This window comes from Clarias gariepinus, chromosome 8, assembly GCF_024256425.1.
Source record: "Clarias gariepinus isolate MV-2021 ecotype Netherlands chromosome 8, CGAR_prim_01v2, whole genome shotgun sequence".
Classification (NCBI taxonomy): domain Eukaryota; kingdom Metazoa; phylum Chordata; class Actinopteri; order Siluriformes; family Clariidae; genus Clarias; species Clarias gariepinus.
This window is the reverse complement of record NC_071107.1, coordinates 21,856,922-21,876,429: the sequence shown is the minus strand read 5'-3', so window position 1 is coordinate 21,876,429 and position 19,508 is coordinate 21,856,922. Positions and strand designations below refer to the sequence as shown.

Genomic DNA, 19,508 nt, shown 5'->3' with positions numbered 1-19,508 from the left:
TAGACACCTTACGCTTATCCACCTTCCGTTTGAGGATGCCCCACAGATGCTCAATAGGGTTTAGGTCTGGAGACATGCTTGGCCAGTCCAGCACCTTTACCCTAAGTTTCTTCAGAAAGGCAGTGGTTGTCTTGGAAGTGTGTTTGGGGTCATTATCATGTTGGAATACTGCTCTACGGCCCAGTTTCCTCAATAAACTGTAGTTCCCCAGTGCCGGCAGGACTTATGCAGCCCCAAACCATGACACTCCCACCACCATGCTTGACTGTAGGCAAGACACATTTGTCTTTGTACTCCTCACCTGGTCGCCGCCACACACGCTTGACACCATCTGAACCAAATAAGTTTATCTTGGTCTCATCAGACCACAGGATGTGGTTCCAGTATTCCATGTCCTTATTCTGCTTTTCTTCAGCAAACTGTTTGCGGGCTTTCTTGTGCACCATCTTTGGAAGGGGCTTTCTTCTGGGACGACAGCCATGCAGACTAATTTGATGCAGTGTGCGCCATATGGTTTGAGCACTGACAGGCTGGCTCCCCATCCCTTCAACCTCTGCAGCAATGCCGGCAGCACTCACACGTCTATTTTCAAAAGCCAACCTCTGGACATGACGCTGAACACGTGCACTCAACGTCTTTGGTCTACCATGGCGGGGCCTGTTCTGAGTGAAACCTGTCCTTTTAAACCGCTGTATGGTCTTAGCCACCGTGTTGCAGCTCGGTTTCTGGGTGTTAGCAATCTTCTTATAGCCTAGGCCATCTTTGTGTAGAGCAATAATTCTTTCTTTCAGATCTTCAGAGAATTCTTTGCCATGAGGTGCCATGTTAAACGTCTAGTGACCAGTATGAGAGCGTGAGAGCGATATTTAACACCAAATTTAACACACCTGCTCCCCAAGGACACCTGAGACCTTGTAACACTAACGAGTGACGAGAAGGGAAAAGGGCTAATTGGGCACGATTTGAGCATTTTCATTTAGGGGTGTACTCACTTTTGTTGCCAAGCAGTTCAGACATTAATGGCTGTGTGTTGAATTATTTTGAGGGGACATCAACTTTACACCATTATACAAGCTGTACACTGATTACTTTACATTCTATCAGAGTTTAATATCTTTAGCGTTGTCCCTTGAAAAGATATAATAAAATATTTACAAAAATGTAAGGGGTGTACTCACTTTTGTGAGATACTGTATATGGCAACAAAATAATTTTCTTGCTTACGATGCAAAGTAACTATTATTTAAAGAGTAGCAAAAGTAATCACCACCTTTTGCCAGGACTTACGTAATGACTGCATATAAACGAGCAGCACAAGAGTGTTAACTTATTGAAGGTATACGGCCTGGAATGTCTGAACTAATATTGTGTAGTAAAAAGAAATTATACAACATCCTGTTTCTTAACTGAATCATCCTTTTTTATGTGAAAATTAACTATTTTTTTAAACTTCATAATTTAATATTGTACAGTGGTACTATTAAAAACAACATTTAATCTCTGACCATTTGATAGATAATGATTTATCTAAACTTGACGTTTTCAAATTAGACAGAGTTCATGTCTCCTTTATTATATGTAACAAAATAAGAGCAGAAGTTTTAGTAATGCTTAAATAAAGTATAAAATATGTCAAAAATAATAATGCTTAAGCATAGAACCAAAGGCCCTTTTATTAACATCTGTCTCTAGTGATGTAGAATAGTTGAAAAACATTTTTCGTTTGCATTTGGCATTTTGAATGCATCTCCAGTGACCACTTGTGTTGTGCACATTTATTACACCAGTCTTCCATTGCATTTGTTTTTATGCAGAAATGTCATGCTAATCTTCTCAAGTATCTATACCCACATTTTCACGCTTTACTCCCCCTTTCTTTCTCTCAATCTTTGCAATATACACTGATAAGCCATATAATAATAATATACTACATAACATTAACACACTGATAACATTCATAATCAATTATATACCAATAAACTAGTGACAGAATCATGGGCACACAAGGCTCACCATGCCCTCAGAGATGTGCAAGGCCAGCCTGTCTGGTCCAAACACACCAAAAAGTTAATGCAACACAAATTGCCAAATAAAGTCAATGCTGGCCACTTCAAAAAGACACCAGAAGAGCCAACTGTGCACAGGGTATGGCAGGCAAAGATCTCAAGGCCCCCGACACGGCATCCACTCTCCCCAGATCCCAATCAGATTAACATCCATGGGATGCACTGAACAAACAAGTCTGATCTATGTGGGTCCATCCTGCAACCCACGGCATGCAAAGGGTGAATTTCCAACATCCTGGTGCTAGACATGCTCTCTGCCCTTATAATTTACAATTTTTCAAATTAACATCACATTTAATTTAAATACTTTAAACTTATTATTAATATATTATTTAAATCAAATAAAAAAACAATATATCAGCACATTAACTAAACCTAGTCTAGCTATCCTGTCATCAACTCTGCTGTCTGTGAGGATGGGGCAAAAACTGTGCCAATTTTTTTTTTTTAATAGTGCCTATTTGTGCTTGTTCCAATTCTCATTTTGACCTGTAGATGCAATAATTAGCTGATGGGGAGTTAAGTGGGCCTGCTGAGCACATTGCCCAATGTCACATGTAGAAGGTTGAGACAGATACCAAAAAAGGAAAGGTGTTTTATTTAAACAGGTAGACAAATCCAAAACAGCGTTCAAAAGCAATGTCCAATAACAAAGGCAGTGAGCAAACAGAACAGAGTAAAGCAAACTCTAGAACAGGAGAAAAAAAAAACTACAGTAAGTAGAACAAACACACAGAAACAAAATGACTCTGTAATGTTAGGCATTAGGACCAGAATGTTTACTTCGCAACAAGACAAAGAAACACAGGTTTTTATACATAGCAAATAAAAGTGTGAACTCAAAGCACCTGTGAACGATCTTGACACACGAGGGAGACAACTAGTGACAAGATTGGGAGGAGCGTAAACAAACAACAACAGAAGGCAGAAGTTGGTGGCATCACCCTGTCAACTGCATTGTGTGTGACACCCCAAAGCTGTGCAACTGTGTAGCATGAGCAAATTAACAGAGAATCAGCTTAGGTTAACAATTTTCAAAACAATTGTTGAGAAGTCATTTAATTTTACAAAGTAGAATTAGGTACTCCTTTATTTTTGTCTCAGATGCATAGAAACAGCTAACTAGGACATGTGGTCACCCTCCTGACTACTTCCAAATGTTTGAGTGAAAATGTATTTCTAGCCTTTTTCACACGGAAATCATCTTATATAGGCAATGATAAAACCCCCCTCAGTTTTGCACTTTCTCTTGCATTTTGTAATTCACACACTAGCCACAAATTTGGCTCTGAGCCATCTCAGTGTCTGCAGTTAAGCACAGCATAGCATTTCACTATTAGAATCGACATGGCATTTAACCCAACACCCTCTGCGTCTAGTGTGACATGTACCACATTTGTCAGAAATGCAGCACATACAGTTGCTTTCTTAATAAAAAGGTGGGGTGAACTGAGTGTTAAGGTGCTAGCCCTGCAGATAACCCTGCATATTTACATCACTCTCTAAATGTAGCACTCTCACAGTTTCCCCAAGTTCACAACCATTTCTCACTGACCAGGGGGGTTAAATGATCTACTTTATATACAATATCAGTGTGTTAGCTGCTAACTTTATGCTGTCGTTTAAAGTCTCCAGATGGTATAGTCAGACTCTGCTTCTGTTATGGATTTCTCCATTTTCACACAGATCATGTTTTATCCCTGTCATTACCTTACTCCTGGATTAAAGAAATGACAACAATAACCCCTGATTTTGCAATAAGTTCCTTATTAAATAAGTTCTTTGTTAAATAGTTAAGAAAAAACTTATTGATTTTAAGCATTTTGGTACAATATTAAAACTACCTAAAAATGTAAACGGTTATTCAATAGAAACTGAATTATAACTAAAGATAGAAGGTAACTTTATTGGCACTGTAGCTATTGCTAGTAAGCCAGTTGTATTTTATAAGCTAAAGTTACCAGTAATCTGACTAAATTATACTATATTTTAAAAATGAGTATATCGCTTAATGAATGGTTACACGTGCATTTGCTACTTTTTTTGCCATATGTAAATGCACAAGAATACAGCTTATCCAATACACAAGCAAAGAGATTTGATTCAACATGGGTGGCATTAGTGTGACATTTTGGGGATGTGATTGTTTGAATTTATGTGTGTATGTACTATGTTTATCTCCAGCTTGAAATATTAATATAGCAATGCAGAGATTATAAACTATAGAGTATGGAAAGCAGTTTTCTGCTATAACCAGTGTTACCTGTATGTGTGATATAAGACAATGTGTGCTTTTGACGGTCAAACAGGTTTTGGGCTTCAGGCTCTAACTGCTGCAAACTGCAGACTATGCCTGGGGGAACTACTCTTTCAGGGGGGCAAAATATTTTACTCACATCTGGTCAAGTGGCACAATTTTGGTTTAAAGTGAGCTTTGCGATTTTTTAAGACTGCAGGTTAGGATAAGCACTAATTCCTCTTTTTCAATGTACATTGAAATGATGTAGATTTTACTGTAAAAGCTGTGTACATAGAGCAAATACGGGCTTTACTACAGATATTGTAGCAGTCAGATTGCTTTCAGGCGTGCAAGTCACACGTCTTTTCATATTCTAACTCAAACATAGGGTGACTGAGTGAGTGTGTATGCACACACCTGTTTTAATGATGAGGACACTTACATAACCCTGCTATTACAATTTCACTTTGGAGTGATGCTGCAAGTTTCTCACTTTTCTCCTAAGGAGAGTTAATCCCAATTCTACCCCTTACCCCTACACTTAGCCCTACCCCTCCGTTTGGCGCGTTCACATGAAGGGGTAGGGGTGTCTCATTTCTCCTTTGGTTGGAGGGGTAGGGCTAAGGGGAAGGGCCAGATAGCCCTCGAAACGAAGATTTTTCGGGACCTCACTTCAAACGAAGGGCTAACGAAATTTTCAAGATGGCCTCTCACTCGAGCAAGCAGACCCGTAAATTTAACGATTTTTTGCCATTAATAAGGATTTTTATGACAAGTTTTTATTATATGTATATTAATTTTAGTCTTGTGTTTGTGTTTATGGTGATGTTTTGTAAAAAAACGTTTGCAAAAAAACCGCTAAAGTTTGCTAGCGGATAGCGCCGATTGCGCAATATTACAAAAATATATTTTTATGTCACATACACTTTACTACATGCTACAAACAAATATGAAAGTTCAGTAGCACGGCAGTTTGCCGAGCTTTTGATAACGCATTGTTTGTTTTGCTTACGGCCATACTGTATGTGTACATGTAAATGAACGGATACGTATGATGACGTATAACAGTGTTGTAGTGGTGTCCCATTTCTTAGGGGAAATATTTTAACCCTTCCCCTTTCCACTTCGTTTTAAGTGACAAGGGGAAGGGGCGAGGGGTAGGGGAAGGGGTAAGGGGTAGAATTGGGATTGGGCTTTATTGTCTACATTTAACGTTTGAAAAGACTACACTTTTGGCTTGGAGTAAATATTTAATATAGTTTCTGGTTTGATTAACTTCATAAAAAATGCAACGGTACCCATTTGAAGGCGTGTCCGTGCAGTAAGATAAAAAAAAAAAGAATGCCTGTAATATCTGACGCCATCTTTTAGGTCACTTTGTATCAGTAGACTCGACTGAGACGTACAGGAGTAGTAGGACCGATGGGTTTGTGCGCTCCATATCAGAAGCAGTTCAGAACTAAAGATTAAGGCCGGATGACGTTTTACTGGTTTCAGGCACGGACACTAATTTTTAGACGTCCTTGGAGAGACGGACACGAACTTTAGGATGGTGTTTAAAACTGAGTTGTGCTCAGTCAGGGGTGCTGCTGCGTCCTCGCTGCTTTGCTCAGTGTGACGCCGCGCAGCATTTCAGCGCCATTGCCGTTTAATGACGGGGGTAATGTGCCGTGATCGAGGCTATTAAACACCACGGCAGGTAATTATAACACACAAATATAATCACATTAGCGTGTCAGCCGATCTGTCTTTTGCGCTGTACGCGCGCGCGCGTGCGCCGCGGTTGCGCGTAATAAAGAGCAGGCGCGCGCGCACAAGGTTATTGACTCAACTTTCCAAACTCCGATGGTGACATTGTTACAGAGCAAAGAAAGGCATCTTAGAAGGCAGTGAGATAACTGTAGCAGGGCTCGAATGAGAGGAGAGAACCCCGGTACAACTCATAGATCTCGGCACACTGCGCATCCTCGGCGGCTGAGCTTGTTTATGAAGCCGTTTGAAGAATAAAGAATAAAGAGCACGTAGTGACAGGAAAAGAAAAAAACTCACCGATTACAGCCAGCTGGAGCAAATAAAGTCTGATCAGGTCCATCGTCCACAGAGCCATGAGTCCGGACAGAGGAGAGAGTTTTAAGACTTGAGTGACCACCGAGAAATCAAAGTTAGACAAACAGAGAGCAGCGGTGGTCGGGTTTCAGCGCCGCTTTAACAGTCCGGAACTAACAGCGACCCAAAGCGCGCGCCAGATGCAGGAACAATCGCGGATCATGGTTTTCTCCAGGTAACAGCTGTGACGCTGGATGAATTCAAATAGTTGCGCAAAAAAAAAACAAGAAACGTACAGCGGTGCCCCCTCACCTCCTCTCACACGGATTTACACAATCGGGATCAGGTTGTTTTACAAACATACGTCGTGAGGCGCAGAGCGCGGAGTGTGTTGGTTGTATCCTGAAGTGAGATTGGCGTTGCGCGGTGTGTGTGTGTGTGTGTGAGAGAGAGAGAGCAGATAAAGTGTCAACGAAGGAAGGGAAAATGGACCAACACACTTGGTTAATCACAAACATATCTATCTATCTATCTATCTATCTATCTATCTATTTATCTATTTATCTATCTTGCATAATAAATTGGCATTTATGCTTAAAATAAAACATTTGTTTAAAACATTACAGATATGATTTCAGATATGCACAGTGCCGGTGTGTTGAAACTCATACGTGTTTCATTTATGCTATAAATGAAAACGAAATATTTATAATTCAAAACCTGGAAATACTGAATTCTGAACTGTAAATAAGTCATGAGCCACATCTCTACATTTGTATTTCATTTGCAAATCTTTAATCTGTATCACTCTCACACACTTACATTATGTTTGCGTGCTTCTTGGGCACCTGCAGTCAAATTTGCGAAAGGAAAAGCAACATCTGCAGCATTTGACAAACATGACTGAATGAAAAGGCACATGTTGCATGTTGGGTCTGGACCTGTTTATCACTGTGCTAGTAGATATAAATGTGTGAGTGTGTGTGTGAGGAGAGAGAGAGAGAGAGAGAGAGACTATTTCTCTCTGTCATGCCCTTATATGCCATGGTGCTCTGAGCTGTGTGCTGTTTGTTAATAATCGTGTTATAATGTCAGAGCTGCAGTTATGGCAGTGTCATCTGCAGGGGGAAACCAAGTGGGGAGATTTGGCAGGGGACAGAGATGCATAGTAAGTGAAGTCAAGCCGGCAGGGGTTTGGCACAGCCTCCTATCTCTCAAGCTGCATGTCTGTGGCAACAGGCATGTTAACAGCCCATCTGTTGAGAGAGAGAGAGAGAGAGAGAGATGATGATGATGATAAGATTTTAATCAGCATTGCTTATTAACTTCAAATAATACATTAAGGTTATTTAAACTCTCAAAATAATTGCTCTTACACTTACGGTAGGAGCATATCTGATAACTGCTCATAAAGGATTCATCGTTACCACTGCAAATACTTAAGTATTTAAGCGTAAGGTGTTCAGGACTCTGTTAAAATAAAAAGATAGTTTACATTCCATGTCAATGTACAATTAGATATTGTTTGGATCAAGTCAGTAGATGCTATCACAGTAAAGGTTAATCCAGTAAATATAAAATAAACTATAAAAAGACCAAGTTTACTCACTCACTCATTGTCTATACCACTTTATATTGGATACATGGTCTCAGTGGGCATAGAGCTTATTCCAGAAGACATCAGGCCTAAGGCAGGGTTCACCCTGTCCATCACAGGACATACACGTACAGTATATGCACATACACTCACACCCTCATTTGCACACTATGGGCAATTAGGAAACAGCAATTAACCTACTGCATGTCTTTGGACTGTAAGCACACAGAGGACCCTGGAGGGTCAAGGAAACAGTGCTAACCAATAAGCCACCCTGTTGCTGAACCATGTTCAAATCTAAAAAAAAAAAAATAATTCTGTAAAAAATAAAGTAAGAAAAAATGAAGTACTGTAGAATGTGAAATTAGGTAAAATAAGAAAGTCAAGATGAAGTAAGAAAGAACATGTTAAAAAGAGATATATAAAGATCAACACGGTAGGTTGAGAAGAGATATCACATAAAAAAGTAATCATATGCACACAGGAATACATGCAAGTTCAGTATAAAACATTCCACAGTGCATATGTACCACAGGGTGCCACACAGAATTAGTATTTACATTTATTGCATTTAGAAATGGTGTGTGATCAGAATGGGAAGCATTTTCTGGTGTTATAATATATAAAGAATGATGTGCGGAGCTTTCATGTAAAAACAAACAACATCTTCAAATTGGCTTAAAAGAACTATGAGCATGTCATAACTGTATTTTTTTTTTTATTTTATCTTCCTAAAGTAAAATGCAAACTCCCCAAATACAATTACTAATTAGTACCCAGTAACAAAACGTTTAATTTAAGAACATATTTATAACCTAATTTTAGAAGCTCCAGACTTCCATGTTTTAAGCAAAGTATGCCACATGTTCACCAGATTTTCGGGCAAAAGCTGAGACAGCTGGATGAGCCAATAAAATCATATCTTTCATGTGATCATCGAAATAAAGATATTTGTTGTATAACACAGTGGCTGCTGGTAGTGGTTTGAGTGTGTTTAAAGGGTTTTTGAAGAATGTTTAAGCCAAGAACATTTATACTCTGATGCTGCCAATGCACTCGCTTCAGCAGTAATAAATGGCAGGTATGCATTACTTAATGCCTAAGATACATTCTGTGAAGTAAGACATTATGTTACTTTAAATGTTGTTTAAACATCATGTTACTGTATATACTTAACAAATTGTTTTGATATGATGTTATAAACTTACACTACAGTTTATCAAATACTGTAGATTTGTTACGTTTATAACACAATGTTATTTTACACAAAACTATTTGGGAAACTGTAGTGTAAGCAGGGCTCTTATGTAAAAATTAGGTTACAAAACTTAAAATGCCATTTGTGTAGGCATAAGATATATATATATATATATATATATATATATATATATATATATATATATATATATATATAAATAGACATACTGTAAGATGTATGACCTACGGTATGTGTACCTGAACTTTGATTGTGATTTTGTCGTCATGTACCGAAGTGAAACTAAAGCTGGCAGAGGATGATGATGATAATAATGATGATGTAAACTGAAGTTTTGTATTGTTTATATGTTTCTCATGATCTTCAACAATTATTTTAATTAAAAAGGTATTGTGTGGAACAAAACTCAACACTTTTTTGCTTAAGCTAATTAGCTGCCACTTTCCGTTTGACTAATTGTTCTACTAACTACAAAATCACAAAGAATGAGTTTGGTATACTTTTAGTTTGACTACCCCAATATATTATTGATGCTAAACTGTTTATATAAATAACTCCAATCAAAACTGAAGTCTGATTTATCCATTGTGTCAAAACTGTGTGAGATGGAATTATAATCTTTTTTAAAAAAATCACGTGAAATTGGCATTTATATAACCCAAAATATTTAGCCATTTATGCTTTTTAACACCCTTGTGACTCAAAGAAAACATGCACCAAATATTTTCTATCAGTTTGCAATACTTGCATCATTTGAAAAAACATGTTTTTCTCAAACCTGCAAAAATGGAGTTATCTCATTTTGCTGTCAAACTGTTCATATTTCTCCAGGATAACACTCTGTTCATGCTCATCATAACCAATCCACAGAGATGGTCTTGGGACAATGAGGATCTCAAATAAGTTTTTATGAGCTTCCGTTTTTAAATGCTCTCCTCTGCAAAAGCCACTGGGGTAGTGGCAGAAATTCTAAGGGCCACCCACACATTGGGTCAATCTTCCAGAGTTTTCTTCTTTTTTTTTTTCAGAAAACAGCAGCTTTAAATGGTCATGTTAGCTTTAGGTAGGCTAGGCAAATATTACATTTCTGATACAAGATATTTTTCATCCAGGTCATTCATCACTCAAAATTAAATTACACAGATGGAAACACTCACCTGCATCTTGTAAACCCTTGCATCGATGTGGCTGAACGTCAGAAACTGGTGCAGCAGCAGTGGAGAAAATGGATGTAGTTCTTGATGTAATCATGCTGTACATATGCAAGCCAGGTGTTTTCATGTACTGTATAGTGTAATGTATTTAAGTAAGCAGTTACCACTAATGTGCTCATGATAATGCTAGCAGAAATAACTGTTAAACCAATTCAAATAATAAAAAAAGAATTGGAGATACAGTGAAAGCTGGAAAAGTAAAAAAAATCTTTATTCGGCAGCAGTTTTTTCTTTATTACTTTACAAAAACAAAATGTTTGCTTCATGAATTTATACATTAATCTAAATTACACTTAAAAAATTTAATGCTTAAATACTTTAATGTTCTACGTTCTATTTAATAATAATTAAGTAAATATTCTGTTACATTATTCAGTTCATTTAATTTAAAAAAATGTGTACAGCAATATAGATTCCCAAGTAAAGGTAAAGTTTGGGTAATACTGTTATACCCAACTTACCTAATATCATTATAACATGTATCTGTATGCAGACCTCTATATTTAACTTTTCTCTCCTCGTCTTCTTTCTTCTATTTTCTGTACTGTGCTCCAGAGGGCATTGACCTTTTCATATTGCAGTGTATATTTTCTCTGACTTTATTTAAATATCTTCTCCATGTGTGTTGCTGTCAATCAGCGATGAACTGTGCTTCACCTACCTTTACAGACCCTTCCCCCACAGACAGCATCTCTCTCTCTCTCTCTCTCTCTCTGATTTACCTTGTCAAAATATCATACTGTACTAATAAAAAACTGTTAGTGTTATATTTTAAAGTAAAAAAAAATGTGCAATGTTATTATTTGCTAACTTTATCAAAATAGATGTATATAGATAAAAATATTTAGACATTAAAAAGTCAAAAAGCTGTCCTGTAAATAAAAATGTGCACAGTGTTCCTCAGCGGGCCATTATCAACTAACCTCTCCATTGTGCAGCAAAACCAGTGTGTATATGCAAATATTTACACATTTAAAAGTCGAGAAGTTGTGATGAAAATAAGATTTTGACATTGTTCTTCAGGCAATGTATTCCACAACAGCTTTGTAACACATTTAGATACATAGCATGTTTTGACCAAACACCGGTGCAGCCTCAGGTAGCTGTCAGTGTCATCTCATACATATGTGTGTGTTTCGGTCTGCCTGCTGTGGTTGCAGAGCGGAGCTGTGTGATGTGTGTGTCAAAAGATTTGTTTAGACAGAAAATATGCAGATACCAAAGCCCTGTTAAACATACTGTATAATTGAAAAACGATTCCTTTAAAATTTCTCTCTTTTGGCACCACTCCAGCTTGTGGCATGCTTGGCAACCACCATGCCTAAAAACAGCCCAGCTTAAAGGGACTTAATTGCACTTGGATAATAATAATGGGTTACACCAGTGTTCACAATGGTGTAATGGCTCATGTCCATATTGACATTGACATTGTTGACATTGTTTTAAGTTTTGAATAGTAAGAAGAAGGAAAAAAAGGATATACAGGGTCCTGTATCTTTTAGCCGAAAGCAAATGAGTGAAAATGCTGTAGTTAGCTTATATTTGGAAATGTCATAGGATTGCCAGCTGCACTGAGTTTTGTAAAATTCCTTCAGGGATTTTTCTGATGTTTTGATGAGGGCAGAGTGTTTTCATGGCCTCTGAGGTGCATCATGAGTACCTGTGAGTACACTGTTATGCAATATGTGATTAGGGACTCAGTGATGCACTAGTAGAAGTTTAGAAAAAGCTGCTGAAGAAGCTGTGCTTCACTTAGGCTTATTAGGTAAATGAGAATCTTTTTTTATGTTATTATTATTATTACTTTTTTTTTTTTTTTTACAATCGCTTATATATACTGATGATGACCCTAAGGAATATAAAACTTTGATTTTGAATTACTGATAAAATCAATGATCAAATGATTATCAATGATGAATTTTTTTTTTTTCTTGGGGTTGAGAGTTATTGCCTGGTTATTGTTATGACTGTATGACTCCAGGTTATTGAGTTTCTTCCTTTGGGCTTATTCGTTATTGTTTGAAATCAGTCCTGTATTAGTCTAATTTACACATCAAAAGAGCTGAAGGTTAACGGCCCAACAGTGGTTGCATAGCAGTGCTGGGGTTGGAAACCATGACCTTCTGATTAGTTTTAATAAGTATTTGGTAAAAATTAGTATTTAGAAGAAATTAGCATATAATTGTTTGCTAAAGATTGGTTTCAAATTAATCTGCTTTCACAGTATCTGTGCACTTTAACATTAAATTAGTGCTTTATACCTTAACTTGTGTCACAGCTCCATTGAAGGATAGGTGGCTGTCTGGTTTGCAAACCTTTGTTATTTCATCAATAGTGTTAGCGTGTCTAAGATGGTCACATCTTTTTGTTACCAAATTCAACAAAAGACAAGAATGTCTCATCAATAAGCTACGTATTACTAAAGATATATAGTGACAGCTAACAAAATCAGTAAATGCCCATAATCTTTGTTCTTTTTAAAAATTTATGCTTCATGCTATATTGACATTACAGAAAAGTGTTATGAATTAATATAAACTAATATGGACTTATTGTAAAACAATATTACTGCATAAAATCTTCCTCAGCACATCCCAGAGATTCTCAAAGGGGTTAAGATCTGGAGTGTGTGGTGGTCAATCCATGTGTGAAAGTAATGTCTCATGCTCCCTGAACCACTCTTTGTCAGACTGAGGGCAATGAAACCTTCCATTGTTATCTTAGTATGTGGATGTGCCATTAGGGGGGAAAAAATCTATCTGAGAAAAAAATCTGGTCATGCAGTATATTTTGGAAGTTAGCTGACCTCAATTGTTGGTCATATAATGTTGCTGAACCTAGACCTGACCAACTGAAGTAAACCCTAGATCATAACTATCTAAACACATTTTTTTCTCAATCATACACACTGCCATTATTAAAAGCGCTATATTAATAAAATTAAACTGAATTGAATAACCCTGCCCCCTCAGGATTGTTTGGTAGACACCAGACATGATGGGTACATCACTAATTCTACTCTTTTTACCCTAATGGCCCATCACTCTGGAACGAGGTAAATCTGCACTCACCGCGTGACCTTTTTCCAATGTTTAAGGCTACACAGCTGTTTAGTCCCTATCCTTTAAGATCTTATTGCATTGTTAGTGTGGAAATGCTTATTAAACCATTAAACATAGCCATGAGTTCTACTGTTTTTTAAAATTATTTCTTTAAGGTTTTAAGTGATCTCCCATTACACTCATTCAGACCACATTATTTCCTTAGAAATTATGGTTCACCACTATTCTGCCAGGTTTTATTAATGCTTTAACAACTTGTAACCCAATTTTAGTAGTTTTGCTTGATGCAATAATTTATTTTCTTGATGCAATAATTTGACGCATTCTGAAACAGTGTAACTTCTTTGCCGCAACAACAGTATATGTTTTCTGACATGGTTGTTTAAGACATAAGAAGTTACTCACTGCATCAGTTATGGTTAAATAACTTATTGCCACCTGATATTAATTTATTTATTATTAATTAAAAATTAATAATAAAATTAATCATTGCAGTGATCATATCCAATGTTAGGCTCTTAAATATTTGCTATTATAATATTACAGTGCCATTAGAAAACTTCTCTGTTAGCCAATAATTAGTTCTAAAAAATCACACAAAACATTTTAAATATGGTCAATATAACATCATGGTCGTGGTATGCCAATCGATACTGTTAATGAATATATTCTGTTAATGAAGACCTGGCATTTTGATGTGTTTGCAGAAATCTCAGAAGATTGAAATGAAAATTGGAAATAGCCAATTTTAATAGATAATATGATGTGCCCTACTAACCAGGTCAACATCAGGAAATAATTTTTCTCTGTGAACTATCAGTGTAGTATGTGGCACAAAGACAATTTTCACTATTTTAGGCTTGCATTTAAATGATCATACTGCTCCAGAATACTCAAGAGTTTTTTTTTGTCTTGTCCCATGGTACCTGAATGAACTGCCAGTATTTTAAGATCCACCATACTTCGATCAAAAGTTGCAGGCTGCTTGCTGATAACTCATGTAAAAAAACTCAAGTAGGGGCAGAGCTTTTTCTTACAAAGCCCCAAAGTTATGCAATAGCCTTTCAGGTGTTCTTGTACATAGTGTAGTGGTTAGCACTGTGGCCTCACACATCCAGGGACAAGGGTCCAAATCCTGCTTTGAGCCTGTGTATGTAGATTTCCTTGGGACAATCTGGTTTCCTCCCACCGACTGAAGACAAGTTTGGGCTTGTTGGCATCTTATAATTTTCAAATTGCCTGTACTGTAGTGTGTGATCCCTGGTATAGACTCCAAGCCTCCTGTGACCCTGAATAGGTGGGGTGGTATAAAGAATGAGTAAGAAAGTGAGTGAAATTTGTTCTTCGGTAAAGGTTCAGATTGTGTTTATTGAAGTTTGTTGACAGTGAAGTGACTGGTTGCTTTATTTCCCAGGTAGCCCTCATGTCTGTGTTTCTTCTGGCTCTCCCTTTTAGTTCTGCTGTCATACGGTAGCTAGTTCTGCTGGAATCCCTGCTCGCACTCTGCGCAAAATATACATTAACCCTTTCCGTTATGATACTATGAATATACCTACCTGTTTCTCTCTCTCTCTTTTTAATTCTGAACTAAAATTGCTATAATCATGTACATAAGTCTCAAATTTTTAGGAAATTTTAACTTTATATACACTCAAACACCTTTTCTATTATATAATTGAACTTTTAACCTTATAGTACCCAGGGATAGCAGGGATTAATTTATGATCATGCTATCTGCTAATATTACCCAAATGAGGATGACTTCCATTTTGTGTACTTTAGTTCTTCTAGTTTCCTCCTATTTTCACCAAAGCAAGTTTTTCCATGTAGCTGTTGGCTCACGCCATGCTCATCCAGGACAAACTGATAGCTAAGTTATATACCTATATACTGTACTTATGTCCACATTTTTCTGTTAAGCTGATTTGCTGCAATGACCATTGGTAAAAGGGCTAGACAAATAAAATTGAACTGAATTACTGTCAAGTCCAAGTTAAAATGGACAGAGGTCGAGTTCAGATTTTGCGTTTGCATCGCATCTGCATCCAGCATGTTTTTTCAGTAATTGACCGCATTGCACTTCTAGTTTTAGTTAATTGTTGTGGTAAGTCCTTTGTTTATTTACCTACATCAATTGCTTTAGTACATAAGAATTTATTTTTAACATGATACAACCTCTGGAAAAAATGTATAGAATTAGCACGCTTATAGGAAGCTTATCCATCTTATTTTATTATTATTTTATTTCATTTCATTTCTTTTTTTTTTTTGCCACTGGTTGTGGTGACGTTTGCATACACTTATATCTCAAATGCAAGTGCAAGCATTGTAATTCCATTCTCCTTTGGGTAATCTTTTTAGGATTGGCATATGTTTATAAAGCAAATAATTTGCAAACATCTAAGCATAGCTACTGGGTGCCATCTTTCAAACAAGTCTGACCTTTGGATGTCTAGTTTGAATTTGTTGCTAATATCATTGAAATGTCCACTTTAAAAAAAAAAGCCTTCATTGCTTCATACATCCAGTGTCAGTGCTGCTGAAGAAAAAAGGACCAGTCCAAAACCCTCCCACTCCACCCCCACATCATATGGCCCTTAACACTGAGCCCTAGTGGTAGAAATGTGGCAACCTGGAAGGTTACTTGATAACATAACATATTAAAGATCCACTGTAACAGTGAAGCTTTATACATCCCCTGCATAATGTAAATATTTACTGGTAGTTATAAACTGATATATGCATTCATAAGAGATCTGCTAAACCCTTTGTGTAATTTTATTATTAAAAAATAATAATTATTATTTTTTATTACAAGCCAGATCTATTCACCTATGCAAATCTGCTTGTTAATTATACAGAAATTAGTGATGGTAGCATTCTAGGGAAACAGCCAGGTCTAATAATAAGACATGCAACAACTGGGGAAATTTTTCTGATGATGTGCACAAATTGTCCACATGAACTGTGTTATTTTTTTTTTTCTCACCTGGGTTTCCTATGTGTAGAGATGTCTGAACCTGTGTGACTTGTTATTTATCAATAATATTAGGAGGTAAATACTTAGACCTTATACTGTATGTGGGACAATTAAGGTGGTGTGGAAGATCTGATAGAATATCTGTGTTCTAAAAAGTGAGTCCTATAAAACCTGATTATTGGAGAAACTGTGTCCAGATGTAAAACTGCATTAGCTTTAGTTTTTTTCTAAGAGAATGTGAAATTTAATAGTAAGAAGAATTGCTTGATGGTAAGAATCAGCTATCTCTCTTCTTGAGGGAACGGACATTTTAGCTGTTTTGAGATATGACAGGTTTCAGTGGTCATTGTACTACAAATGGATGTCCAGCTCATAGTGTCTCCATTCTTTTTATTTTGACAGCCAATAGTACATGGTTTCTTGTGTTGTAATTACGTTTAGCCAGAGAGATCTAACAAGAGACCAAGGTCACTGGATATAGTTTAGGATGACGTTCTTGGCATTGTAGGAGAATGACCCTGACCCCCTTTTTATGAGCCAGTCACCTTCTTTATAAATAACAATGCTGGGTCAAGATGTTTTTTTATTATAGGGACTGTAGCTAATGCTTTTTTCAGTAACAGAAAAGCTAAAAATTGGTCAGCTTGGGTCCTAACAGCAGTGGTGAACTGGGATGGGCTATTACAGAGGATAAACTGTCACTACAAATGTCATTGTATTCATAATTACAGAGAGAAAACACAGGGAATTTTTCTTTGCCTGGGCTGTTTAATCAGTATACAGCATGTGTAGTCATAATTGTAGAGGAGCCTCATGTTGGACATCTTGGGCACTGTGTGATGGCGTGAGTAAAGATCCACTCTTGATAAAGTCTTGATCCCTTTCTTTACACTGCAGTTGTTCTGCTGAGTTGGGTGTGACAAACTTGCAAAATCAGGGTGTGACTTTGACCTTGGTTTAGCAGACTTAAGAATAGGGACGCTTGTGTTCCCTTGTATAACAACTTGTCTAGGCATATGATGAGATCAGTGAATATCTTAGAATGCCAATTCAGTCTTGTCTTGTTCAAGTCCCCAATGGGAAATGAGGAAATGGAGAGCTGGTGTATGTCTATCCTCTGCCTGAAACAAAGATAGTAAAGTCTATAGCAAATTTGGTTGTACAGTATGTCTTGTCCTTTGTTTGACTGTCAAGTCATTTATTCTTTCACCATTGAGAGTGATCAAAGATGTTAAAGAATAGCACAGCAAAACCATTACAGAACTGTGTGACCGCACCCCTATCCAGCCATGCTACTCTAGCTCAGCTGAGTGCTTTCCCGGTGAATAACCAAACGTGCAATCCTGTTATTTTTACTTAGGTGATTGCGCAAAAAATAAAAAATAAAGCGACTAATTTGACAGTGGGAAATATTGACATTTTTGGTCTCTACATCATATTTCGATACATTAAATAAGATCTATACTGTAGTTTTACAAAGGCTGTATTTATTTATTTTTTTTTGTAAATTTGTCCCACAATTCACTATAAACTGGTTGGTTGATGAAGGTTTTATGATGAAGATGTTATAGCATAATCATAAACAAACCAGAAATCAGTGTTTAGCTACTTTTTCCAGAGACGAGTCACCATGACTGCCCATGTAAGTGCAGTCTTACTGGCTACAGAAGATGTAAGAATTCTCCGCTCACCTTTTGCTCCAGTAACAAAGTGCGAAGGAGAGAAAAGAACTACACCCAGCCAACAGCACAGCTGCTCACTGCGCATGTGAGTCTTTTTTTAATCACTGTATTTAATTTGACGGTTTAGGTTTTTTTCTAGTGAATGAATCTTAATATACTATACTATACTATACTATACTATAATAGAATACAAATGTACAACAATAATTAACACTAACAACAAATAACAATGGCAAAGGAAATACTGTAATCTTTTCACTTTACTACGTATTCAGTTTATATGGGAGATTTAGGCAAATATCGTGTGATATGCAAATTAGTGTAAAGCATCATCTAGCGACATCTAGCAAGTTTTCTAGCAGGCTTTAGATACATTCTATTTAAAAAAGTTGGCAACAATACTAGAAATGCAATCCTGAAGTTTATAAAAGAACAGTCAGTGTCAGGAGCACGACTTCACCAAATTAATCCTGGTTATTGTTCTAATTATGATGATGTATGTTTTAGCTACACTGATCAGCTATGACATTATGACCACCTGCCTAAACAGTGATGCACTGTGTGTTCCGAAACTTTTCTATCACAACCAGCATTACCCTTTTCATCAATTTGAGCTACACTAGAGCTTCTATTGAATCAGACTATATGGACCAGCTCTCACTCCCCATGTGCATCAGTAAGCCCGGCCACCCATAACCCTGTCTCCAGTTCACCGGTTTTTCTACCTTTAGTACAATGCTTTGCAAAGTATTCATCTTGAACTTTCCACATTTGTCATTACAACCACAAAAGTAAATGTATTTTATTGAGATTTTATGTGATAGACCAACACAAAGTGGCATATAATTGTGAAGTGGAAGAAAAATTATTAATACTGTAACTTTCAAAAGTTTTACAAATATAGTAAATATCTGAAAAAAGTGGCATACATTTGTATTCACCTCCTGAGTTAATACTTTGTAGAAAGTCTTTCGCTGCAATTACTGGGGTATTTATACTTTTGGGGTATGTCTCTACCACCTTTTCACATGAAAGTAAAATTTTTGCCAGTTCTTCTTTGTAAAATAGCTAAAGCATAGTCAGATTGAATGAAGAGAGTCTGTGAACAGAAATTTTCAAGTCTTGCGACAGATTCTCAAATGGATTTTGATCTGGATTTTGACTGGGCCATTCTAACACATGAATATGCTGTAACCGAAACCATTCCATGATTTGGTTGTATTTTTAGTGTCGTTGTCCTGCTGGAAGGTGAACCTCCACATCTTTTGCAGAGGTTTTTTTCTAAGATTGCCCTATATTGGCAGCAAGCAATTTTTTTTCATGAAGTTAATGTATTGAAAAAATGGGCAAACATAATGATTTAGTGACTTTGACAAGGGCAAAATTATGATGGTTAGAGGACTGGG

The 19,508-nt window shown here is 36.8% G+C and overlaps 1 protein-coding gene across 1 annotated transcript in view; it reads right to left on the bottom strand.

Annotated features, from left to right (window-relative positions):
* Nucleotides 1-6,769, bottom strand: part of gfra4a (GDNF family receptor alpha 4a) — a 120,665-nt gene extending 113,896 nt beyond the window's left edge. The window contains exon 1 of the mRNA XM_053503072.1: nt 6,355-6,769. Within this exon, the coding sequence (XP_053359047.1) occupies nt 6,355-6,412 (58 nt within the window). The 5' untranslated portion in view covers nt 6,413-6,769. The remainder of the gene's footprint in view (nt 1-6,354) is intronic.
* Nucleotides 6,770-19,508: the final 12,739 nt, after the last annotated feature.